This window comes from Mytilus californianus, unplaced genomic scaffold (genome assembly GCF_021869535.1).
Source record: "Mytilus californianus isolate M0D057914Y unplaced genomic scaffold, xbMytCali1.0.p SCAF_4, whole genome shotgun sequence".
In the NCBI taxonomy this organism is placed as follows: domain Eukaryota; kingdom Metazoa; phylum Mollusca; class Bivalvia; order Mytilida; family Mytilidae; genus Mytilus; species Mytilus californianus.
In genome coordinates, this window is record NW_026262690.1 from 40,080,738 (window position 1) to 40,108,321 (window position 27,584).

Sequence of the window (27,584 nt, forward strand, 5' to 3'; positions counted from 1 at the left end):
AAATCAATGGTATTTTCATTCCTTATCTTCCATCATGTCCATGGGCACAGTAAGCCAATACAACATTATACATTTAGAGTTCACTTCAAGGTCTTCAACATTGGGATTCAAACTCAACAGACAACGGTTAACAGTCAATGCAAAAAGAATAATTGATATATGGTCTATTCCAGTTGTCAAAAATGAAACTCAAAGAACAAGTGCACACACATAAAAACCAATTCTATCTAAAAAATAATGCCATGTTTCATGAACAAACACATATTTAATTATAAAATTTGTCAACAGAAGCATCAAAGTACATATGTTTTTTTTTCCATAATGGCCCTGATACATATATCCTTAATATTAATTATGGACTCTGACTGTTCTTGAATGAAGTTGGTTAATAAAAGTATCAATATATGGACTTTTTCATATTGGCCCTGTAACATGCCCTTGGAATTAATAATGGCCTCAGACAGTTGTAATGGCCCTCAGTGTTGCCTCTGGGGCATTACAACCATCCTTGGCCATTATTAATACCTCGGGCATGTTACAGGGCCAATATGAAAAAGTCAATACATTAATACTATAATATTGCTCCTTACATTAGCAGTTGTATGAAGTGTCATGGTTTCATATGAGTAACATGCTGAAGACTTACCTGTGACAACCGTGATAGAGCAGAATCTCCAAACTTGTGTCCGACACTATTATCTATAGAGAGAGAATCAACTGTCTTGAAGTGGTCCTGTGTCATATCAGCACTAGAAGCTGTGATCATCATTGGACTTACATCATCTGTCACATTAAAACTTGACTCTGATGTCTCTAGCTTTGTTGATATCACTTCTGGCTCTAATCTCAGGCCCATCATTTCAATCAAATTGTTATTGTTGCTATTCTGATTATCATTTTTCCTTTCAGGCGTAGATTCTGTTGATTGTTCTTCCCATTCTTTGTTTTTTGTAATTAACTTTTTGTGTTTTGCAATGAGATCTCGAGATTCCCGTATCAAATTGTCCAAATTTGCAAATTTTTTCTCTACAATGCTGTCATTATCATCATTTGTAGAATCTAATGCATGCTGACTGAGAGACAAATTATCTGTAGCAGGCATTTTTGAAGTATGCATTAAATCTGAGTCACTTAGCTTTCCATGGGTCAAAGATTTTTCATTTGTTTGAAGTGAATATTGACTTAAATGTCCATCAACATGATCATGTCCTGAAGACTGAGTTGTCTCCGCAGTTAAATCAGTGCTAAAGCTATATTGTGTCATGGATTTGTCTCCCTTTGATAAACTGAAGCCAGATATTTGCCTTGATGGATCAAGACTATGTTGACTAAGTGAGGAATCATCTTTGGTGTCTTGGCTAGCAGAAGGTTCCAAACTATACTGGGATAAAGATTTAATTGCTTGGTCAGGTGAAATATTTTCTGTGGTTTCAATACTATATTGACTAAGTGGTGACACATTTTCTGACCCAATGGTGTACTGACTTAGTTCTTTACCAATCAAAGTAACTCCTGGTGTATCAGATTTTAAACTATACTGACTTAATGTGACACCAACTTTCTTTTCACCAGACCCCTGGTCCGAGAAATCAGATCCAAACTCACCACTTCTTGAAACAAATGCAGGAGTTTGGTTTGAACTGATGCCAAAAGATTGAGGAATAGCTCCACTTCTTACTTGGATGTCTCCTGGAGTCAAATCATACTGAGATGGTTCTGACAATAGTTGTGATGACATCTTATTTTCTGTTGTGTATGGTGTGCTGGTAAAACCACCCTTTTCTGTATATTTGCTGGAATCAAGATCTATTAAATCATCACTTGAATTAGGCACTGAGTGATCTTTTGCAGTGAATTTAAACTGACCAATGAAATCAAAAGGTCTATTTATTCCACTCACAGCATCTAGATCCATGTAACTACTTGCAGATGTAGCAGTTGATGCTAAGCTTTCACCAGTTCTCAGAAGTTTGCTGTCTTCAACATTGTCTTCAGCACCGCCCAATGGGGATTCTCTAGCAGATGATTCATTAACAGCAGAACTTGAAGTATATCCCCTTGAACGATCATCACTGGAAGACTGTTCCATCTGTCCAGATTTTTCAAGTAATGGATACTGAGAAAGTTCACCTTGTTTATTTGATCTCTCTAAAGGAGTTATTTCTGACAGTTCTTGTATATTCAACCTACTGGAAGAATCAGAAGAAATACTTTCATCTACATGCTTAAAGTTACGACTATTGAATGAGCTGCCAGGTTTTTCTATATTTGGTTGTTCTATTTTCATATGAAATACATCATATTTCCTGTCCACTGGACTTTTACTTGGTCGTCTATCATCTGTCGCTTGATGGTTGAGTTTTTCCTGACTAGAAGAATTAAGCACCCTAGAACTTGGTTCCAGTCTAGAATCTGCTGATGTTTTACTACTGTCGTCCATCTTCATGGAATGATATTGTCCACTGTAGCTTGATAATTCATCAGCCCATGACATTCCGCTACGGTATGAGCTGTCACTACGGCTATTGTCTCTTCCCTTTTGATTGACAACCTTAAAAGCTGGGGCATCTGAAGGAGAGTTATACTGCGTAGATACATTACTGTCACTAATAGGACCTGAAATTATAACAGTAGGTATATAATGATAATCTTAATAAGTATAAATTTATGTACATGAATATTCATAGAGACTCTTCAGAAAAATTCTTTCCTGTTAAGGTTCTAAAATGATTTTTTTTTTACAAACAATTTTAGTATTGAGGCTATTTCAAAATGATGATGTAAATAAACATCCTTCAAATATGTATATGATATTAATCTATTTTCAATTATTTCATACTTTTCATATGGTCCAAAAAAATATCATGACAAATAGTTCATCTTCCAAGTAACTAAAAGCATGATATTCATTAGGGCATTATTATCATAGTTTAATTCATACATGTTCAAGTTATTGAAAGCAACAAAATGAATCTGACATATGTACATTGTATATGAAATCTTTTCCTGAGTACCATTACAATTACACTTTTATAATTGAGCATGCTTTTAACATTACATAGATAAAAATATAAAATGAAATCTACACAAATATGTGATGAGAGAATATTAAGTGTGTGTTTATGTGTGCCCAGCTGGTATGTGGTATTCTTAGTAAATCATAACGAGGAAACAGATCTTTTCATTTAATTATGAACTTGTCTAAATGTAAACTGTTTTGTTCAAATGTAAGCTTACCATTCTCACACAAAAAGAAAATTAATATCATCAATAGTAAAATTTCCTGAATATGTTTTTGTTTGTACTTTTGTTTTAATAAATTTGAAGAATGAAAACTTTGAATGACTTCGAATGCACCTAGATGGAGAAAAAAATAAAAAATTTGTGGAAGCTTGATTTGGTCATTTTAACAAATTCTGCGTTCAAGCTTCCAGAAAATATTAATGTTGTCAAACACTTAAATTTGTGCTTAACCTTTCTCTATGAAATCCATGAAAAACAGTCCTCAACAAGAAATAATGAATCCACAGTAATTCAACTTTCCAAATAATGATTTCTAACTTTCTGTATAAATAAATGGGGAATGTGTCCATGGGACACAGATGATGCCCCCGCTTGCATATCATATAAAGTTATAAAGGGACATAACGGAAGAACTGTAAAAGTGACGCTACCCAAATTTGTTATTGATCTGAGTTTTGTAGTAATAAGTATTGTGTATAAGTTTCATAACATTTGGTTGAGGCAAACTTAAGTTTGAGAACGGAAACGAAAAATTCAGCAATTTTCCCTTTTGTAAAGGGGCATAACTCTAGAACGGTAAAAGTGACACCACCAAAATTCATACTTGATCTGTATTTTGTGGTAATAAGCATTGTGTTTAAGATTCATAACATTTGGTTGAGGCAAACTAAAGTTAGAGAACGGAAACCAACTTTGGGACGTACGGACGTATGGACGTACGGACGGAAGGACAAGGGTAAAACTTAATGCCCCCTCCGCTACGGCGGGGGCATAAAAACTCTTTCAATAATTCTTTATGTGACTGTCAGAAAAGAAAGTCAATCTTTCAGTAGTAAAATCTGTTTTGCTAGATTACAATAGGTGTTTTGGAACAATTTTTTATACATGTACTGAAAATGAAACTATCAGGTCATAATTATATGTAAATAATATTATTATACATATAATGTATTATTAAATTATAAAGTATAAGGTGCCATTAATATTATCTGAACTAACCTGTTGATAAAGAATCAGGAGTAAGTGATCCCATGGATAATGACATGTTACTCCCTGGGGTGCCTCCTTTCTGTGGGGGTGTAGCAATATTAGCAAAAATATCATTGGTTTGTTGCTTCAGTCGATCTACAACACTAGGGTCAAACTCTCTAGCTCTTTCAAGTATCTGTTCAATTTGCTGAGTTTGGTAGCCAGTCTCTCCTGCAGTCCTAGGATAGGTGGGTGTGACAAACTGTTCTTGTGGTTCCTTTTCCTCTGGGATAGTTCCTGTGGACAAGTGGTAGGAATCCAATGATCTTCTTGACACTGAACTGCCACTAGATGAAAGGCTTGGCTTTCCAGATTCTAAAGATCTCTGTGCACTCCTTGGAGTATCTACCTCCTGTTCAATACAACAAAGTATTTTAAACTCGACAGAAATTCTTGAGGGAATTTAAGCAGTTTTTATAATTTATTCTTGAAAATTAGAGGGCTATAATCATAGTACAAAATATCTACAATTCAGAAATACAATTCCAATCTTTCCATGTCTTCTTTTGAATTATAACAACACACACTTTTTAAACAATTTATGCCAATTTTTCTAGATGACTTTTGTATTTCATTGGGGAACACTGCCCTGAATTGTTTCTTGTTGTTTCTTACCTGTATGGTACTAAGCTCATGGGGTCTATGTTCACCAAGAAGATTTAACTTTTGTTTCTGCGGTGGACCTCTCAGGTGTTTAGTTGTCAAGATATCTCCTCTTCTTTCCTCATCAGTGTCTACCTCTGTTGTTGAATCTAAAAAATTTAATAAAATTCATAAATTTCACCACAATGACATTATCTGAGTGTTAAGAAACAGTCACACACAATTGAAAAAATCCAATATTTCATATAGAGTGATTTACTTATATTTAATACGATTCAATAACTAATTAATTAAAAATTAATTGTCATTGTCACAGCTCTAATATGAAAAATTAATGAGTTAAAGTAAAAGAGATTACACAATTTCAAATCTTTCTGCTGCAATATCATTTTCAAAATACTGTATACACTTCTTGTATGCAGTGTAAAATGTTTCAAAATAAGTATTAAATTCTAAATAATATAATCCCACCTGTCACTTAATAAACAGTGGTCACTATGGAATAATTAATTAATTAATTCATGTCAGTTAGAACTATAATCTGTAGTATGAATTACCTTGGAAACTATGGTCTTAATTATTGATTTATACTTTAAAATTAGTCTAAATAAAAACCTCATTAATATCAGCCTAAATTTTACAAATCATAATAGAAACAGTTCAAACACTTTGTTCATGGAATAATGACAGTTATAATCACCATTTTGTTCTACGGAAGACACAAATATTTTGAGGAAAATTTAATCATGTAACATATACATTTATAATTCACAAAAATTTAATGACACATCCTAATAACAATCTCACAGTTATTAAAAAAATATCTTCAAAACTAGATCGACTTCTCTGTAATACATATCTGTGTCCATATGGAACACCCCTCCTTTTCACACTATATTCCTATGTTCAGTTAAACTGTAAATTTGTGGTCAAAACCCAAATTTAACATATAATTTGAATAGTTCATATCATAATGTACAGATGTACAAAGTTTCAAGTTGATCTGACCACAGCTTCATGGTAAACTACCTTAACCAAAAACTTTAACCTGAGAATGTACTGATTCAGTGAACCCTGAAATTATGGTAAACAACTGTAATTGTGCATATCATATTAAAAAGTTCACATTATAATGATCATGTATACTAAGTTTCAAGCTGATGTTATCACAACTATCATAGGAGGGACGTACAAACTATTGATAAACATTGTACTGTTGAAAAGGAGTGTAGTGGTGCAGTATTATTGAAATACACCTTGGTATTTAAAAATAAGTCCTTATTGCACAATGTAAAGTCATTCAAGTCCTAAATTTAGACTAAGTGAATCCTATCCTACCAAAAAGTGTTACATAAGGGCCTTAATGATGCAAGGTCACTGATATTTTACGAAAAGTCTATGTAAAATTGAGCTTACAACTTAATCAAATTTGGACTGATATAGAGAAACAACCATAAAACCTATGTCCAAAATAATATGTCATTTAGGAGGCAAGAAGTTAAAATAATAATTGAAAATATCAGAAACAGCTATCTATCACTTGTAAATCTCGATAAATACAATTTCTGATAATAACTAAAAGTTGAGAACTAAAAGTAATGGAAATATGCATAAAATAATTGCCAATGAACAAAAAGAAAACAATAATTAATCAATTATAACTTGTGATAAGTATTGCATATTTTTATTACAATACTCAGATTGGAAGTTCCCACCGTTTCATTTCTTATGAGAAAGTGGGACTCATGTTTGAATTTTGGATCTCAGTAGTTGAAGATTAAACCCTATAAAGTCACAAAATAATAACAAGGCGTTACATACCTTCTGAAGTGAAATCAGGAGTCAATCTTTTCTCTTCCTCTGCCATCTGGTATTTAAGTCTTTCCTGTTCAGCATGTAGTCTAAGATGTGCCATATCATGCCTCTGTAATATGGCCTCTTTCTGTTTCTGTATTTCCTCTAATTGCTTCTTTAACTCCTGTTGTCTGTTATCATATATTTCATTTTGATCTCTTCCTGTACTCTGACTTGATGTATCCATATCAGATTCTGCTGACTGGGCTGATCGTCTTCCATTCATTGGTAATTTAGGGCTCCCTCTGTCTGTAGATGATGACATTACTGTATCATCTAAATCTCTTCTATCATCTGTTTCCATTGTAGAGTCAAATTCTGTTTGTCTAAATTTTCCACCAGAATCATGAACCTGAGTGTAAGGTGATTCTTGTAGAGATTCATCAAAAGGAAGAGACTTTTTAACATCTCTAAATTTATTATTAGTCTGACTTAGTTCTGGTTTACTGTTTATCTCTTTCCCAATTCCCAATCTTTGTGCATAGTATGGATCTGAAGCAAGTTGTGTCACAAGTGAAGATATAGCTGTCTTACTTGGTGATAGTTCTGTTGTTTGTGCAATTGTCTGGCTTACCTCAGGTGGGGGAGGAATATTTGCTCGACTATCTGCTGCTGTGATTTGTTCATCTCCTTTGTTTGTTTCAGGAGATTGACCAGCTAATTGTGGAAATCTCTGTAGTAATTCCTGTCGCCTTTTTTCAATTTCAGCTCTGGTATCAGCAAGCACTTTTTTACTTTGTTCATGACGTTGTAGTAAGTATTGTTGATAATCTTTAATCTTTTTAGAGTGGTCTTGTTGAGCAGCATAGGATGTTACTGGTATCAGACCAACTGTGGATGGAATGGGAAGAGATGGAGTAGGAAAAGTTTGTGGGTAATACTCTCCAGACGACCCAGATAATGAACTCATTGACAATGAAGGATGATGAACAGACTCATGACTAAACACAGAAACTGGTGCTACACTGGGCGGAATATATTGTTGCTGCGACTGTACTGCTGGCTGCCTCACTCCAAAACTTCCAGCTTCATGCTGGGTTAGGATCTGTGAGAGGGCTGAGGTGTAGGCTGGAGGCTGAATTCTACTACTCACATTTACCGATGACAGTGGTGGCATGTCACCCTGTTGTCTATGAGACAAAGGAATATACTGCTTTGGTAATGATGATACAACTGGTTCTCTTGGCAACAGAGTAACTGGTATGGGATATGGTTGTTCTGATACTGTCATACCAATTCTGTCAGTATGCTGAACTGGCATGTGCTGTTGTATTTGTGGCTGGGCAGTACCAGCTGTTGTCAAATATGGTTTTGCTGTGATGGGACCAGTTGACAATGGAGGTTGATGCATACTTTGGGGTACAGACCAAGAATATCTAGAGGACATCTGTTCTCTTGATGTAGCATGTCCATTCATTAGCTGGGTATGTATTGGAGGATACCCTTCATTATGAGCTAGTCTAGATTTGGCTGTTTGTTTGTAAGCAGCATGCTCCCCTTCTAGAGCTTTCAATTTCTCCTCTAACACTCGTTTTTGGTTTCTGTAAAAAATCAATCAATGAAGATTAGAAAACAGTAAATGACCTTTTTGATGCCATGTTTTCATCAATGATAATGTTACAACAGTAGGACTTTTCAGTTAAAATGGAAAGACAAATTAATTGTATTCTGTCAAGATATTGCAAAATCAAATTCCTATTCTGCAATTTATTATGTAAAAATTTTATCTCTATGGCATCTTGTTAATTCACCTTTTATTCTGAGTGAACAACTTAAACCAGACAGTTTTAAATTTGGTGAAAATGAGGCAAGCAAACTTCAACTTGGTCAAGGTGAGACAAAAATTAAGGAAAAATAGGAAATAATTATTTTTGTAGATTTTCCATAAATGTCCTGTTATCATTCAGGCAAAGACAAGAACAAAGGAGTAAGTTCGGTAAGGGCCATATTTGGCCCAGACTATTAAGTTCAATGTTTCAAGCTAAAAAATGTTAAGCTGTAAAAGACATTGAGGAAGTTAAATAGTACTTTTTTTGTCCTAGCTTTAAAGTGTTGGTTTTTACATCCAAAATAGGCCAAAAATATAGATTTTTGCAATTTTTGACAAAATTGTCTGCATTTCAACTAAATTTAGGCCTAGGAAACATAAAGTGCAGGTATCGACAAACTAAATATTCAAGTCAGATATGTAAAAGGTTATAAAAAACATAATGTGAAAAGATCTTTTTTGTTTACGCATGTGCTCTATATTTCCTGTCCAAAAAATAAATGGAAATTTACCTGTTTTCATTGAAGTTTTGTAGAAAATCAAAATAAGTGCTATTTGTGACATCATGAATAGAACGCAAGAAGGTAACATATCAATAAACAGACATATTTCCTTTCTAGTCATTGTATTGGCTTTGATTTGTTGTGATATTGGCCCATAAATACTTATTTGAAATTGTAGCTAGAAATAGGGGCCGTTTAAGGGGCTTATCGAACCTACTCCTTTATCAAAAAAGCAGATACTTAAAGGAAAGCTTCATTGACAATGGATAATAACTGTAAAATGGTGCCAGCTGCTTCAACTGGACTTGCTGAATAACAAGACTCAACTTTGCTAAATTTCTGACAATTTGTAAAGGATACAAGATACTGAAAGCTAATGTGTGCACTTTATCATGAAATAATGTGTGAGCTATAAAAACAATACAGAGTTTAGAATATAAGTTCAACCAGGAAATCCACAGTAAGTAAAACCAGTTATAGATTGGACACCAAACAGCATCAAATATTCTACTGTGACAAGCAATCTGTTGTGTGATGTAATGTGAAAGCCAAAATGCAGTATGTTAGAACACCTATGTGCAAAAAAGTTTGTCACACTTGATGACAATGGTTTCAATGGAACTGTAATAAAATCTGTCTTCTTACACCAACCCTTAATACTTTACAACAACTGATGTGGAATCTTTTGTTTTAATTCCCCCTTCTTCTTTTAGATTTATTTAATCCTAAGGTACACATAACCTTTATTCAAATTTGTTTAAGGCAAATAATATCAAAGATATTTCAAAATAACCTAACACACCTAATGACAATTTTGTCCCTCTAACTGGTCTTAATGATAGCAAAAATCAAAAAAAAAAGAAATTCTGATCCCCTCTAGCTACTTATACATGTATTGACAACTCTGTATCTCTTTACCAATTTTGAATAGGCAAAGTTTATATCTTAAGTACAAGCAAAAGGGATACTTCAATGAACAATTGTATGACACAACAATCACTGCTTATAACAATGCTGTTTCTTCTTTTTTGCTTCTCTAGCACTTATTTTTGCTTGTTTTATGTGACATTTGTATGATATGTCAGTGTTAATTTAAACATGGTGTTCAAGTCAAGTTACAATCAGACTTAGCCACAGCCTTTTAAAAGGTTTTCTATACAACTTTGGCATGCTGAGCTAATGATTCTTAAAAAAAATTTTTTTTATAATAACAAATATCATGGAATGAATATTCTTAAAACAGATGCATATTTGTATAGAATGCACATAAGGCAACATTCTTAAAACTATTAAATTCATCATATCTCAATACTAAATCCATCATCTAACCTGCATTCCACTATTAAAAAAAACAATTCATTGATATCTTTTAGAAATTAATATGTTGTTGCTAGATGAATTTCTGTTTCATTCATATACAACGAAAATAAGGCTGCCTTATTCCATTTTGATGTATCAACAATTATATTGCTAGATTTAAAACGGAAAATGTAAAAAGGAGTTCAAATTGTAATGTAAAATAAAAAAAATTAAAAAATCTGTGACATTGCCCCTTTACCATTCCTTGACCTTAAGTGTATAAATGTGGTATTAAGGATTAAAATATAATATGATCTCAAAAGTCAAGAACATGGAAAGATGAATAAAGGTAACAGAACATTGGTGGAAAATTACATTTGAAGTTTTTAGGAGGGATATATATGCTTATCACCCTTGATTGATGAGGAGGAGAGAAATGTGATAATGACTTTGTTGATTGCTTGAGCATGAATACTTACATCATGTTAGTACCGTACGCCATCAGATTTAGTATCGGACTGTAAAGTTTAAAGTATCATTTTATTTTTTTAGGTTATCAATCTGATTTACATTTTACCAGTAGAATATGTTCTGGCTGTTACATATTAAAAGGTATATGAAATAGGTAAAAGTCAAATGTCTGTTAATTCATGACATTTTATTTTATGTCAAGTAAAATCAGATCAGCTCTGATGATAACAGGGATAAAAGAAGACTCTATCCAAAATACCAAACTTATTTTTGTGCAGTTTTGATATCTCAGGATAACTTTTTATAGGATGGATCCCTTTAAAAAAAGGACAAAATTCCACTTCATAATCTTTAAAATATTTTTTTTTTGCAAACCTGATGTTCAAAATGTTTAAGCACATTAATTCTGAGTCTTTGATATCTTTTTATACTAAAATTGAGTTATTAAGATTAATCGTTTAAACCTCAAACCTCAAATTGACGGATCCTATTAGGTCCTGTTGAAAACTTGACACCTCTCTGTTATATGTAAAAAAGATCACAACTTACTCTAACTCTTTCTGTTGTTCTAATACTGAGTCAACAGATATGTCTCCTGTACTTTCAGGAGCACTAAGCTTGGTAGGAACCTCATCTGTTTCAGTACCAGGAACATGTCTACCAGGTTCAAGTACCTGCAAAGATAATATGTACATTCATACATTTAAAAACATGTTTTCACTGAATATTCAAATGGACATAACACATGACTATTTAACATTTAAAAAGACCTCAGTAAATGTTTCTTCAATTTATCAAATTAAGTTTTCATGGTTTCAAAAGTAATGCTTGCTCTATAAATGCAATGAGTAATGGTATATATTAACAATACCATTTTGAGTGTACCATATTTATATTTTTCTCAGTGTAAAAGACTGAGACTGCATAATATACATGTCATAATCAATAAATAAGTCGTCATTCAGGTCATACAATATAATGTACTGCTAATTATGAAAATCATACTTTTGATATAATCCCTTATTTAAGAAAGCACAATGGTTTATCATTATAATGTCATGATGGGCTTCCATACAAAGTACTGACATCTGATTAGTTTTAGATGATGATCATACATCGTACGATACATACCAAAGGATGAGGGTGCAAACAACTACAGGATATATAGCATTCAACAATAAACAAAACCCATACAGTAAGCTATAAAAGGCTCTGGCAAATCAAATTGTGAAACAACTCAGCAGTCTCATTTATGCTTAAGACAATAAATGAAAAAACAAATATAGCAGACAGCAACCAACGACAATAGGAGTCAATATCTCTACCTCCTACAAATAATGTGGGAAAAAAACTGTAAACTTGTAAAAATATTCTACAACTAAAGGGGCATAATTCAGCAAAAAAAAAAATCACCAATTGAAAGAAACTCAGATTTGATCAGTAACCTCTTATTACCACATATAAAAAAAATAAATAAATTTGTCTATTACTGGTACAATAAAAGCGCACAAATTAATTCCTCGAAACTAATTCCATGAAATGGCTACCTATCAGAATGAGAGACAATGGTTACCATGATTGTTACTTTACGTAACATGAATATATGTAAAAAGAAAAAAAAAAGAAGGTAAATTTAACCTCCTTCAGAAAAAAAAAAACCACAGCAAAACTCAAGCTTGGCATACGGACATACAGAAAAACAGAACAGACCACTTTAATTTTTATCTGACAAGGGACTATCACAATTAATCTGTAAATACTATTGTTCTTCGTCATATTGGAAATGAGCTTCTTTATTTATCAAACTACAGTCATTTACATAATCGGGATTCAAATGGAGGATAGTGGCGGATCCGGGGGTGAGTTCCTGGGGTTGGAACACCCCTTTTTTTTGACAATCAATGCTTTTGTATGGGAACGTATGGTTGGAACTCCCCTTTATCCTTGGTTGGAACCCCCCTTTTAAAAATGGCTGGATCTGCCCCTGGAGGAACAAAGGATTGGATTATAATATTCAGAAACCTACCTTAGTTGTAGTATCATCAGGAATATTGAGATCAACATTAGATTTAGATATCCATTCATCTCTTTGGGATTTTATTTTATCCATTAATTTCTTCAACACTTTTTCTGAAAAAAAGTGAAATAAATATATCATATTTTTCACCAAAGTTGTAGACTGTTAAATTATCAGTTTAGCTCTGCAGCTACAAAATAAATAATCCACTTTAAAAATAGTTTTAGGTATATTACCTAAAAAAAGAGAAGCAATGTTGAAATAAACTTCCTTACATCCTTTATCTATCATTTGCTTTTCTAAAAAGTCAATTTGAACCCTCTTCTAACCACAAGAAATTTTTTTTCTGGATCAAACCTTTTCTTAACATTTACAAAAGAAAGCCTTGTTAAAAATATCTGTTTGCAATAAGTTATTTTTGTATGCCTCTATGTTACAAATTTCATACAAATAATAAGCTAATTTTTCATTCATCTGTCCTTTTAGAAACTTTATCTAGAGTAATCTAAATAATAAGTCTTGAAATGAATATTGCTCAAGTGAAATAGGTACTATGACTTTTCTTTAGATTTAACTGAGACAGGCATCAGCTATCTTTTAAAGCTTATCCTAGGTTGCAATCTGATTATACCTGGTTTCTTTACTGGTGACTTTTCTCCCTGTGCTCTTGGTATATTAGTCATATCTCTAAGAACTGGTGGAATTCTGGGTAATGTAGGTTCCTGGACAGGTGTTCCATCTGTCATTATGGATACCTCTAATGATTCTGTTGTAGAAGGTGTCTCTGGAGGTGGGTGTGGGTCTAGTGCTAAACTTAAATCACCTACATAATCTGAAAATGATTTTTTTGAAACGTTAGATTTCTTTATTGTTGTTAGTGCTTTCACTTAAGAACTCAAATGACTAGGGTGGTTAATATAAATATATAAACTGAAAGATAATTGTTGCTTGGGACACAAATGTGCATGTAATGGGTATTGCTTTAAATAAGTCAATGGAATGATTTAATCTTTTTTTTCTATTTTTATCTTCCATTTTGATTAATCAATAATTTCAATAAATTGTTAACACAGAGATATGTCTTCCTGTGTAACCTAATAACAAACTTTCAAAGTTGTTAATGCCATGGACAACAGTATACCTAAGTCGTGTTTCCTTTTTTTTTAACTGGAAGGGAAAACTCCTCTGTTAACCTATGCACTGTGTGCTAACAAAAGTATGACTATATATATTGAATAAGAGAAAGTAATATAATGGAAAAAGAATGTTGTACAAATATCTACATTAAGAGATTCGTTATTGAAGAATTGTGTTGTACCTTTGAAATTGTATTTACAGTATGATTTCCCGTAGTATCAATTATCCAATATTATTCATTTATTAATTTCAGCAGTATTTGTTCCCAATTATTTGGTAATCAATCTTTTTGTACTTTGTATTATGAGATGGTTAATTGTTTTTATTTTGTATATTAATTAAACAATTTTTAAACCATAAAGGCATTTTATTTTTTGTTGGTATTAAAGAGAACCTACCTGTTTGAGCCATGTACATGTCTTCAAATGCTGTTTCTAAATTTCTTTGGTGGTCTTCTCTGTCTTCTATCCTTCTGTGAGGTGGCTCAAAAACTTGTTTCTGTTAAAACAAAAATAGTTTAAATAATAATCAAGGCACATAACAAAACAAGTAAGATGCCGTCTAATTGATGGCTACCAGTTGTAGACCAAGGTAACTCAAATGTTGTTGATGTTATAATGTATCTTAGTACTGGACAGAGTGATTTTTCTTATGTAAACTTTTCAGACAGAACCTTAGGTTGAGGTTAAAAAAAGATCAACCTTCTATACTTTCCCAAATTTGGGACCAATTATCAGAAACATTTTATTTATTTTTCTTTTGGTTGGGGTCAAGTTCAACTGTTTATTGACAAGAACCATTAATAATGTAATATATCATCAAATTTAAAATATCTGATTTTGAAATAGAATTTTTTTATCAACTTTCCCTGTCACATGCAACTAGTCATGTTTGTTATTTAGATTGGCTAGTAAGGTCATTGGTAATAGGATACAAATCTAATGGGAAACAATCATTAAACCATTTTACCAGAACTTAGTCCAGACAAGCCATGTTTATTGCAATGTTGGTGTGTTCAATTTGTGTTATAGCTGGGATGGTTTAATGGTTGTAAGACATCAGACAGGATTTCTGACTAAGCAATCTACAACCATTTCAAACAAGTTTGTGTCAAACTGGATAATTGGAATCTGGAGCAGTCCATGGAAAACAATTGTGGATGAAGGACATATGAATAAAAGTCAAAGTGTAATCTAGGCGTTACAGAGGAAGCATTAAATCACATAAAATAAATAGATAACCATATGTTACACAATTATATTAAAAGTAACCAAATATATATGTCAAGTAAAACGTCATGCAGCAAATCATTTAAAATTAAAATTCTCTTAATAGAAATAGCTATTTAATGGGAAAACAAATTAAACTTAAGGAGACAGTAATCTTACCGGAATGTTTGCAACAACATGTAACCTCCTTTCTCTGTCTGCTCTCTGTAAATCACTAAGGTCCATCAGCATCTTATCATAGTCCTAAAAAGTTCAAATTACTTTTACAAATTATTGTAATATAAACAAGTATATTATACAGAACATACAACTTGTGAAAGACATTACTAAATGAAAAGTCATATATGAAACTCAGAAATCACTTCTTTGCCCTTAGGGCTGTTCCATAAAAACATATATGGGACCCAGGGAAGGCAACTTAAATTTTCAACTATGGGTGGGTATGAAATATTGTGTTGTATGGGTTAAAATGTATGCAGGACTCCAAAATCGCTTCTATGGGGGGTCACTCTGTTTGCAAAGTGCCTTCCCTGGGTACAATGTATGTTTTAATGGAACAGCCCTTTGATCTAATGATTTTTTTTTAGCATTTTTACACTAATTTTATCATAAATTTGGTATATGTATGTTAGATTCAGATTGATGTCCAGTCTCTAATAGATGTCCCTTTCTCAAATAGACGTCCAATATTAAGTTACGTTCTCAAATCAGTGTCCAATATTTTTACGGTCTTATCAAAGTCCAATGTGACGTTGTGTTTAACCAAAACAACATCCGATCAATCAGAGTCTCCTCTCAACGATGGCTAATATCATTTAATCATTTATTCTGAGTTTGATCTCTGTTTATATTATCTATATAGTTATGTCTTTGTGTAAAGCCGCTTAAAGAAAATAATTGTTTTTATATATCTTTATACTTTACAAATCATAATGACTTAATTAACATATATGAGAAGGAACAACAAATTAGGCACTATACTGTCCCAAATAATCAATCAAATAAAGCTAGAAGGACACACATAAGTAAATAACAATAATACAAACACTGATATCATATTACATGTACATGAATTAAATATTTTGTTGAAAGAAGTTAATCCACTCGATCTACATTGTGTTATTCCCCATATATCCATATAAGTAAATGACATTTGGATATAAGACAATGAGACAAAAACCCAACAACAAAAATAACTGAAAGACATCTAAGGGACAAATACAGTCTCAAACAATATACAGAATAAAACAGTACAGTCAATTGTTGAAAAGTATTATTATTTGGACTCTGCAAGATTTAAAATCTTATGTTTTTTAACTATTTTTTTAGTTTAAGATTCAACCAACCATTTGAATTCAGAAAATGCCTGTATTAAATTAGGAATATGACAGTTGTTTTCATGAAATAAAGTTGAGACATCTTTATGGCAAAGTTCACAAAAAGAACGTCAATTAGAGAGCCATATATTGGACGTAGATTTGAGAACAACAAAAAATATGTCAATTAAAGGAGCATAGAATTAGCCATCGATTTGGAATCTTATTTCATTATGATGTCAGATTTGGATGTTGATTTGAAGAACAGACTTTAGTTAGAGAACAGACGTCAATCTGAGTCTTACATATATATTTCTCATCATCTTTAAAAATTTCTATTTTTCTTTTTTTTTCAGAACAGTTACTCAATGAAAACGTACATGACTAAGTATTTCTTTTTCCAGAGCATTATTATGTCTGACTCTCGCCCTGGCCATTCTGTCATTACTCAGTCTGACTAACTCCTGAGATCTCTCCCTAATTCTCCGCTCTTCTTCCTCAGCCGCTGCTCGCGCATCTTCCTGTAAAAGTTTTCATTATATATGAATCATAATTTGTATTAAAACATATGCTGACAATACTGTAACTGGGCTCATTTTGTCTAAATTATCAATGATTTTTTTTTTATCAAAAGAGAATATCTACCGGTATATTATTTTTGTAATTGTATCCTTTCCAGGGTTTAAACTTTACTTTAATCATTGGTTAAATCAACTGAATAAAGGACTTCTTGTTTAATCCCTACATTTCATTTTGTGAGATTTTTTTGTTTTTTATCATAATACTCTTTAACATGTGAAAACTGTCAAATACATTTCTTATATAAATACAAATAACATTATTTTGATAGAATTAAAAAACAAAATTTACACTTAATATTTGACTGAAATGTATCCTTTCAACCATTACAACACCATATGTATCTTATTCAGGTTAGGCAAAAAACTGCTATATCAAATAAGCAATGAAAATAATAAATATCATACTAGTTAAAGTGTGTAAGGCACAACTTTCTGCAACTATAAGAGCTTAAGTAAAGGTGCATCAACTGGAACAGCCAACATTAACATCTCATTTTCTCTTGTTATGTGGAGAATTTGGTGTTGATGGCAGATCTTTTTAACAATTTTTGTAGATTCAGAATGATAAAATTAAACTTTTTACCCACCTGTGTTACAGAAAATTAAACTTTTTACCCACCTGTGTTACAGGATTAGCCTTATCAATGGAATATTGTTCTAAAATATGGTAATGTGTTGTTGTAAAATTATCTACATCAGTCATCTTTACTGGTTTTTCTGCAAAAAAAAATAATATAAAACTATACAAAAAGTCTTGTATAAAATTAGGGCTTGTAAAGTGCAAAAAAACTTAATGAAATCTCACTTAGATGCAAATCAATAAATAAAATATGAGGAATATGACTTCACTAATACTGCCTCATTACAATTCAGAGTTGTTTATTCTTCTCTTCTACTAGTCACAATGAACAAATTTGAGAAAGAATTTTCCTAAAAAATACATTTCATGTACAGTCGAACCTGTATAAAGCAGTCACTCATGCAATATTGAACGTGACCACTCAAGAGAGATGACCTTTTTTAAAAAAGGTTCAGAAAAAATCTGATTCTGCCATTGCCCAAGGCAGGGATCACGCTAAATTGTTTTAGTGTTTTCAATCGGTAGTTATCGTTCTTGAAGCAGTGAAATAAAAAAAAAAAATGGCAGATTCTGGCAAATTGTAAATTGGAATAGAACTTTCAAAATATATTAATATTTGTGGAGAAAAAAGTCGGTGATACTGTTTTCAATGGAAACTGAAAAAGAGTAGAACACAAGGAATTTATGAATTCACCTCCTAGGCCAAAAAAAACAAGAGTGCACACGCTGAAATGTCTCGCCTTCTTTACTAATCATTGATATTATGTTGATAGTCCTAAATATAAAGCTTTATTACAACTGTCACATAAACTTAACATTAACCAAGTAAACTAAACATTGACCAATGAACCATGAAAATGAGGTCAAGGTCAGATGAACCATGCTAGGCAGGCATGTACAGCTAACAATTCTTCCATACAACAAATAGAGTTGACCTATTGCTTATAGTTTAAGAAAAACAGACCAAAACACAAAAACTTAACACTGAGCAATGAACCTTGAAAATGAGGTCAAGGTCAAATAAAACCTGCGTGACTGCCAAATAGATCATAAAATATTTCCACACACCAAATATAGTTGAACTATTGCATATAGTATAAGAAAAACAGACCAAAACACAAAAACTTAACTATAACCACTGAACCATGAAAATGAGGTCATGGTCAGATGACACCTGCCAGTTGGACATGTACACCTTACAGTCCTTCCATACACCAAATATACTAGACCTATTGCTTATAGTATCTGAGATATGGACTTGACCACCAAAACTTAACCTTGTTCATTGATCCATGAAATGAGGTCGAGGTCAAGTGAAAACTGTCTGACGGGCATGAGGACCTTGCAAGGTACGCACATACCAAATATAGTTGAACTATTGCACATAGTATTAGAAAAAAAGACCAAAACTCAAAAACTGAACTTTGACCACTGAACCATGAAAATAAGGTCAAGGTCAGATGACACCTGCCCGCTAGACATGTACACCTTACAATCATTCCATACACCAAATATAGTAGACCTATGGCATACAGTATAAGAAAAACAGACCAAAACACAAAAACTTAACTATAACCACTGAACCATGAAAATGAGGTCAAGGTCAGATGACACCTGCCAGTTGGACATGTACACCTTACAGTCCTTCCATACACCGAATATACTAGACCTATTGCTTATAGTATCTGAGATATGGACTTGACCACCAAAACTTAACCTTGTTCACTAATCCATGAAATGAGGTCGAGGTCAAGTGAAAACTGTCTGACGGGCATGAGGACCTTGCAAGGTACGCACATACCAAATATAGTTATCTTATTACTTATAATAAGAGAGAATCTAACATTACAAAAAATCTTAACTTTTTTTTCAAGTAGTCACTGAACCATGAAAATGAGGTCAAGGACATTGGACATGTGACTGACGGAAACTTCGTAACATGAGGCATCCATATACAAAGTATGAAGCATCCAGACCTTCCACCTTCTAAAATATAAAGCTTTTAAGAAGTTAGCTAACGCCGCCGCCGCCGCCGGATCGCTATCCCTATGTCGAGCTTTCTGCGACAAAAGTCGCAGGCTCGACAAAAATATGTGTGTTTACGGTCACCTGACTGACCCTCATTTTATCGCTGTGACCCTAACCTTTTATGGCAATTTTCTGAAATTCCGGAAATTACCGCCTTTTCCGTCACCGGTATTTAACATTTTAAACAACAACGGCAGCCTCCAGTGGAAACAAATTACATTTAAATAAAATGCTTCGCTGGGGCGCAGCTTGATACGACTGCAGAGGTCGAACCCTGAACAGTTGGGGCAAGTATGGACACAACATTCAAGCTTGATAAAGCTCTGAATTTGGATTGTTATTAAATATTTGACACAGCTTAGGTTTCTGACACAGAAAGAATGTGGTCTAAGAACTTGAATTTTTTTAATTTACCTATTATGGTCCAATGTCCAAAATCAAAATACATGGTTAGATTCAGCATATCAAAGAACCCCATATATTCAATTTTTGTTAAAATCAAACAAAGTTTAATTTTGGACCCCAACTTGGACAAACTTGAAAACTGGGCCCATAATCAAAAATCTAAACACATGTTTAGATTCAGCATATCAAAGAACCCCAAGAATTCAATTTTTGCTAAAATCAAACTAAGTTTAATTTTGGACCCTTTGGACCTTAATGTAGACCAATTTAAAAAACGGGACTTGAAATTAAAAATCTAAATACATGGTTAGATTTGGAATATCAAAGAACCCCAATAATTCAATTTTTGATGAAATCAAACAAAGTTTAATTTTGGACCCTTTTGACCTCAATATGAACCAATTTGATAGCGGGGCCCACAAATAAAAAATCTAAATTCATGGTTATATTCAGCATATCAAAGAACCCCATATATTCAATTTTTGTTGAAATCAAAACAAAGTTTAATTTTGGACCCCAACTTGGACCAACTTGAAAACTGGGCCCATAATCAAAAATCTAAACACATGTTTAGATTAAGCATATCAAAGAACCCCAAGAATTCAATTTTTGTTAAAATCAAACTAAGTTTAATTTTGGACCCCAATTTGGACCAACTTGAAAACTGGGCCCATAATCAAAAATCTAAACACATGTTTAGATTCAGCATATCAAAGAACACCAAGAATTCAATTCTTGTTAAAATCAAACTAAGTTTAATTTTGGACCCTTTGGACCTTAATGTAGACAAATTTACAAAACAGGACCAAAAATTAAAAATCTAAATACACGGTTAGATTTGGAATATCAAAGAACCCCAATACTTCAATTTTAGATGAAATCAAACAAAGTTTAATTTTGGACCCTTTTGACCTCAATATGAACCAATTTGATAACGGGGTCCACAAATAAAAAATCCAAATACATGGTTAGATTCAGCATATCAAAGAACCCCACATATTCAATTTTTGTTGAAATCAAACAAAGTTTAATTTTGGACCCCAATTTGGACCAACTTGAAAACTGGGCCAAAAAATCAAAAATCTAAATACATGTTTAGATTCAGCATATCAAAGAACCTCATATATTCAATTTTTGCTAAAATCAAACAAAGTTTAATTTTGGACCCTTTGGACCTTAATGTAGACCAATTTGAAAACTGGACCCAAAATTAAAAATTTAAATACACTGTTAGATTCGGCATAACAAATAAATAAATGTGATCAAAGATTTTACAAATCTAATGCGCCATACTGTGCAATTAAAGATTACTTCTTGAAATTTTTCAATATTTGAAATTTGAAAAAAAAATAATATTTGAAGAATAATTCTTTTTAATTTCTGAAATCTGAAATGAGAAAAAATTGACCCCCCACAATTTCTTTTTATCCCCCCCCCCCTTTTTTCCCCAAAAAAATTCTTTCCCTCAAAATATGGTCATAATCTCAATTCAAATTTCCAATGGAGTTGGCAACCATAATTACCCATTTAAATTTACCATAGTGCTAACTTAATCTATTTTATAATAGAATTAAAAATATACTGTCAAATCTTTCATATGGATTTTTTTGTAAAAAAAAAAGATGCAACATTTGCAGATATTTTTACTGGTCTTCCTTTATAGATATGCATTTCTTTAAACATAATTTAAAAGCAGTGTAAGGGAAGTAACCAAAACGTTGTATTTTGATTACCTCCCTTACACTGTTTTAAATTATCTTTATTGTTCATTAACCATTACTTTATACATAATTTAAAAGCAGTGTAAGGGAGATAATCTCAATGATGTATTTGATTTATCTCCCTTACACTGCTTTAAATTATGTTTTGTACAAAAGTATTTGTCCATTAACCAGGACAACCTTGTTTTTCCCCCTTTTTTGCCCCTAATTCCTAAACGGTTTGAGCCATAACCCCCCAAAGCAAATCCTAACCATCCCTTTGTGGTATGGAAACTTGTAGTACAATTTCAGAGAGATCCATACACCGTTCCACAGTTATTGTCTGGAAACTAGAAAATGCTTATTTTTGGCCCCTTTTTGGCCCCTAATTCCTTAACTGTTGGTACCATAACCCCCAAAATCAATCCCAACCTTCCTTTTGTGGTATTTAACCTTATGGTCAAATTTCAAAAAGATCCATTCACTTAAACTAAAGTTAGAGTGCGAAAACCAGTATGTCTTCGGACGACGACGCCGGACGACGACGACGCCAACGTCATACCAATATACGACCACAAAATTTTTTTGCGGTCATATAAAAAGACAACAGTGCACACGCTGAAATGTCTCGTCTTGATTGATTTTATGTTGATAGTCTTAAATATAAAGCTTTACTACAAATATCACATAAACTTAACATGATCCAAGAAAATGAGGTCAAGGTTAGATAAACCAAACTGGAAATACATGTACACCTTACAATCATTCCATACACCAAATATGCAAAGTTGACCTATTGCACATAGTATCTAAGAAACAAACTTCACCAAGAAAACTTTACATTGATCAATGAACCAAGGCTTCCAAAACAATCATATATTAAAATGAGGTCAAGGTCAGATGAACCCTGCCAGACTGACATGTACACCTTACAATCATTACATGCTTTAAATGTAATCGACCTATTGCATATAGCATCTAAGAAACAAATTTAACCAGGAAAACTTGACCAATGAATCATGAAAATGAGGTCAAGGTCAGATGATAATTGCCAGACAGGCATAAACACCTTACAATCATTCCATACAGCAAATAAAGTTGACCTATTGCTTATAGTATTAGAAACAAAAACAAAAACTTAACATTGAGCAATGAACTGAAAAAATGCGGTCAAGGTCAAATAAAACATGCCGGACTGACATGTACATCATAAAATATTTTCATACACCAAATATAGTTGACCTATTGTATACAGTATTAGAAAAACAGACCACAACACAAAAACTTAACTTTAACCACTGAACCATGTAAATGAGGTCAAGGTCAGATGACACCTGCCAGTTGGACATGTACACCTTACAATTATTCCATACACCAAATATAGTAGACCTATTGCTTATAGTATCTGAGATATGGACTTGACCACAAAAACTTAACCTTGTTCAATGATCCATTACAGTGTCTTCTGTTTCTCTGTATGTAGCTATATGTATCAAGATACTACAATTGAGCTCCCCACCCACCAAAAAAAAAAAACCAAAAAATACCTATCGACCCTAGTTTTTTTCAGCATGTGACAGTAAACTCACATATTTTTTTCCCCAGTAATTTGGTTGCAAACGGGTTCCAATTCTCATTTTGACTTTGATACTGAACACATATATTTTTTTCATGATTATATTGGTAGTTAAAAACATTAAAATGGCCTTTATCAAAATTTGAAATGATGATTTTGTGGAAAAATAAGTTGACCGCTGTATAAAGAAAATGTTTGGGAGGGTCTAAAAGTGACAGAGACAAGTGACAGCTAAAATGATGTGAGCATTAAGGCAGGTTTGAATGTACTGTAATAATTTATAGTCATTTTGCATACTGGGTACTTTTTGAAATTTAGACATCCCAGTTAACACTTCATTTTATAAATTTTTAAGGAATTTCCAGCTATCAGATATATCAAAAGAAACATTATATTGACTGAAACAGCCGTGTCCAATAATCAACTATTTTGAAAGCAAACTTCGGTACTGGTATTTGAAGAATTACTTACTTGTTGGTATGTTGATATCTAGAAGTGGATCAGGATCTGGTGGTGGCAATGAAGCTATCATAGCAGCTCTTTTTCTCTCTTCCTCTAAAGCAGCTTGTCTTAAATATAGAAAGTTAAACAATATTAAATAATTGATGAAGCCATTAAAATGTTTCAATAAGCTCATTTGATATTTGAATTCTTATGTTTGACAAACTGACTCTGGGATGTGACAGTTGACAGTCTTGCCATCACTGACATTTAAGGAGACTGTGGTATGAAAAATTGGGTCAAGATTAATAACATTAACCTTAGCATTTGATATTACCCTGCTGTAAATGCTCAACAACAAGGTACAAAAGAAAAGACTGGTTGGTCCTGATTCAAAATGATGCTTCTGATGTCTGAAACACATAATAGAAGGTTGAGTGACTAAAAACTAATTCAACCCTGCCACATGTTTATGTGTCTGTCCAAAGACAGGAATCTCATCAGAGGTTGACTGAAGTCATATTTTAGCTTTTTTGCCCTCATCAGGATTTGGTATTGATGTTAGTTCTTTGATAACTGAAGATCTTGCAATATTTTATAAACACATATCTCTAATTGATGCTCATTTTTTACCACTATACATGCTAAATGGCTTTTGAATTTTAGGTTCATCATTTCCTCGTATATGACTAAAAGGAAATGTGGGGTATATGTCAATGTGAAGATAAAAAAAAGACACCTTTTGCTTTGCAACATTTCATGGTTGTTGTCTTAAATAATGTCTTCCATTAATTCAACAAAGGGTAAATGTCATACCTTTAAACATTAGCTAAATATGATTGACAAATTGTCATTATCAATAACAGAAGTTTGCACTATAACTTTTTTGAATTTCTTAATATATTTTTGATGTTCAAGAAACACTCTACATTACCTAGCTTTTATTTGTTTTGTTTCTTCAAATTCGCGAAACATTCTTTCCCTTTTGAGTTTGTCCATGGCTGCTGATCCCCTTGCTTCAGCTCTTCTGTTATCTTCCTTCTGTAGAAGTTCCCTTTCTTCAGTTCTGTCATACTGTGTAAGAAACAGAAAGTTTCACATTTAATGAAATTGTATTGCAAAATATTTTAAGATATCCAGATATTATAAAATTCTAAATACCCATGAATATCACCTGACAATTGTATTCTGAAACTTGAGCTAGTTCAAATGTTTAAATATCAGAAAGTAAGAAAGGATCTAAAAATTGTCATATTTGTCAGTAATGGCTTAAATTTGGGCTTACCATCTGGTGTAACTTCCATTACATGAGTCCCTTCTACTGAGCTGTTTTTCCAATTTAATTTTTGGCCAAGAACAATAATAACACTACTTTTTGTCATCAAAATACATGTATTCATTTTTTTATGTCTATCTTCCTTACAAAATATCAATCTGAGATTTTCCCAAGCCAGCAGGTTAGAAACAAGCAGAATGATCTATAAAAACATTTTTTTAAACTACCATAGTATGCCTTAATAAAAAAAAATGAAGCATTACATGTAGGCCAGAGTTACATACCTAGTACTATATATATATATTGAATGGATTTATACTGTCCCACACATCTTTACATAAAGTTATATAATCTCAGGTCACTCAATTTGGTCTGACCATTATATGAAATATCTATAACTTACTTGTTCGACTGCCTCTTTATGACCTTGACCTATGCTTTTCAATGAATTTTCATACTGAGTCTCTAACTTCCTAACTTTTTCATCTTTCTCTTTTTCTAACTGATTCTGAAAATAAAGAATTACTTCTTTTTAGAAAACGTCTTTTTTTATTAATTCATCATGTTTAATAATCTGACAAATACAAGTAAAACATCAAAATTTGTAAACTGGATAATCTTATTAAGATATAGGCATCTGAAGTCAATATATTTCAATTTCTATGTTCATTAGCCAATGTTCACTTTCACCAAATGATATAAGTAAAATGTTCAGCATAGTTTACCTGTAATTCTACAGCCAATTTAGTAACTTGTCTGTCTCTTTCTAGTTTAACAGCTTGTCTTATCTTTTCAGCATTTTGCTTGGACTGTTCTCTTACCTGTAAAAGACATGTAAAACAATAATAAATACGACTCAAATTTAAAAAAAATAGCAGAGTGAGGATGCTCAGTGTATACCTGTTTAATTTGTAGATAAATATAGAACAGAATGGAATCAGAGTTTATTATCACTGATAAGGAATCAAATGTAACTTATTCTTAGATCTAACATTTTTCTCTATTTAATGTATTTTTTTATAGATTAAAGCAAAAATGGTAAAGAATCTTCATGTAAGAGCAATAATTCCTAGAAGGATTGATGATTTTGGCCATTTTGATTTATTTGTAGATCTGGTCTTGCTAGTTCTTTTTGCTATTTTAAGTTTCTTTTTATCTACAGTCTTACAGTTTTTAAGATAATAACTAATAAAATGCTCTGCTGGGCGCAGCTTGATACGACCACAGAGGTCGATCCCTGAACAGTTGGGGCAAGTATGGACACAACATTCAAGCTTGATACAGCACTGAATTTGGATTGTGATTAAATATTTGACACAGCATAGGTTTCTGACACAGAATGAATGTGGTCTAAGAACTTAAAATTTTTTAATTTACCTATTCAAACCATATCATTATTATTTGCTTTTATATATAAATCAGAAATAACCAATTAAAAATGGAAAATTTTAAAGAAAAAAAAAATCCCTCCCCTAAAATTTTTGAACCCCCTTATGATTCATCAACCCCAAACTCAATTCCAGCCTTCCCTTTGTGGTATGGTACCTTGCAGTACAATTTCAGAGAGATCCATACACTTGAACACAAGTGATTGTCTGGAAACTAGAAAAATGCTTGTTTTTAGGCCCCTTTTTGGCCCCAAATTCCCAAAACATTTAGGGCAATTACCCCCAAACTCAAACCCAGCTTTCCTTTTGTGATATGGAACCTTGTAGTACAATTTCATAAAGATCCATACACTTACACACAAGTTATTGTCCTGAAACTAGAAAAATGCTTGTTTTTTGCCCCTTTTTTGCCCCCTAATTCCTACAATTTTGAGGCAATTACCCCAAAAATCAATCCCAGCATACCCTTTGTGGTATGGTACCTTGCAGTACAATTTCAGAGAGATCCATACACTTGAACACAAGTTATTGTCTGGAAACTAGAAAAATGCTTGTTTTTAGGCCCCTTTTTGGCCCCAAATTCCCAAACGTTCAAGGCAATTACCCCCAAACTCAAACCCAGCTTTCCTTTTGTGATATGGAACCTTGTAGTACAATTTCATAAAGATCCATACACTTACACACAAGTTATTGTCCTGAAACTAGAAAAATGCTAGTTTTTTGCCCCTTTTTGGCCCCTAATTCCTAAAATTTTGAGGCAATTACCCCCAAAATCAATCCCAGCCTTCCCTTTGTGGTATGGTACCTTGCAGTACAATTTCAGAGAGATCCATACACTTGAACACAAGTTATTGTCTGGAAACTAGAAAAATGCTATTTTTGGCCCCTTGTTCCTAAACGTTTTGGGCAATTACCCCTAACTCAATTCCAGCTTTCCCTTTGTGATATGGAACCTTGTAGTTCAATTTCAGAAAGATCCATACACTTACACACAAGTTATTATCATGAAAATAGAAAAATGCTTGTTTTTTGCCCCTTTTTTGGCCCCTAATTCCTAAAATTTTGAGGCAATGCATTAACCCCAAAATCAATCCCAGCATTCCCTTTGCGATATGGAACCTTGTGGTATAATGTCAGAGA

General features: G+C 32.7%; 1 protein-coding gene across 10 annotated transcripts in view; it reads right to left on the reverse strand.

Annotated features, from left to right (window-relative positions):
• LOC127737994 (uncharacterized) overlaps nt 1-27,584 on the reverse strand; it is a 76,267-nt gene that overhangs the window by 23,087 nt on the left and 25,596 nt on the right. For 9 of the 10 annotated variants that reach the window (XM_052248981.1, XM_052248974.1, XM_052248980.1 and 6 more), the window contains exons 3-18: nt 25,782-25,877; nt 25,460-25,564; nt 24,715-24,854; nt 23,811-23,908; nt 17,670-17,767; nt 16,850-16,990; nt 15,313-15,396; nt 14,323-14,422; nt 13,419-13,619; nt 12,797-12,900; nt 11,320-11,444; nt 10,779-10,817; nt 6,697-8,270; nt 4,888-5,024; nt 4,243-4,624; nt 647-2,616 (exon numbers count right to left, since the gene is read on the reverse strand). In XM_052248981.1, coding sequence (XP_052104941.1) covers nt 647-2,616; nt 4,243-4,624; nt 4,888-5,024; nt 6,697-8,270; nt 10,779-10,817; nt 11,320-11,444; nt 12,797-12,900; nt 13,419-13,619; nt 14,323-14,422; nt 15,313-15,396; nt 16,850-16,990; nt 17,670-17,767; nt 23,811-23,908; nt 24,715-24,854; nt 25,460-25,564; nt 25,782-25,877 — 5,394 coding nt within the window. The remainder of the gene's footprint in view (nt 1-646; nt 2,617-4,242; nt 4,625-4,887; nt 5,025-6,696; nt 8,271-10,778; nt 10,818-11,319; nt 11,445-12,796; nt 12,901-13,418; nt 13,620-14,322; nt 14,423-15,312; nt 15,397-16,849; nt 16,991-17,669; nt 17,768-23,810; nt 23,909-24,714; nt 24,855-25,459; nt 25,565-25,781; nt 25,878-27,584) is intronic. The other variant, XM_052248976.1, reaches the window with a different exon arrangement.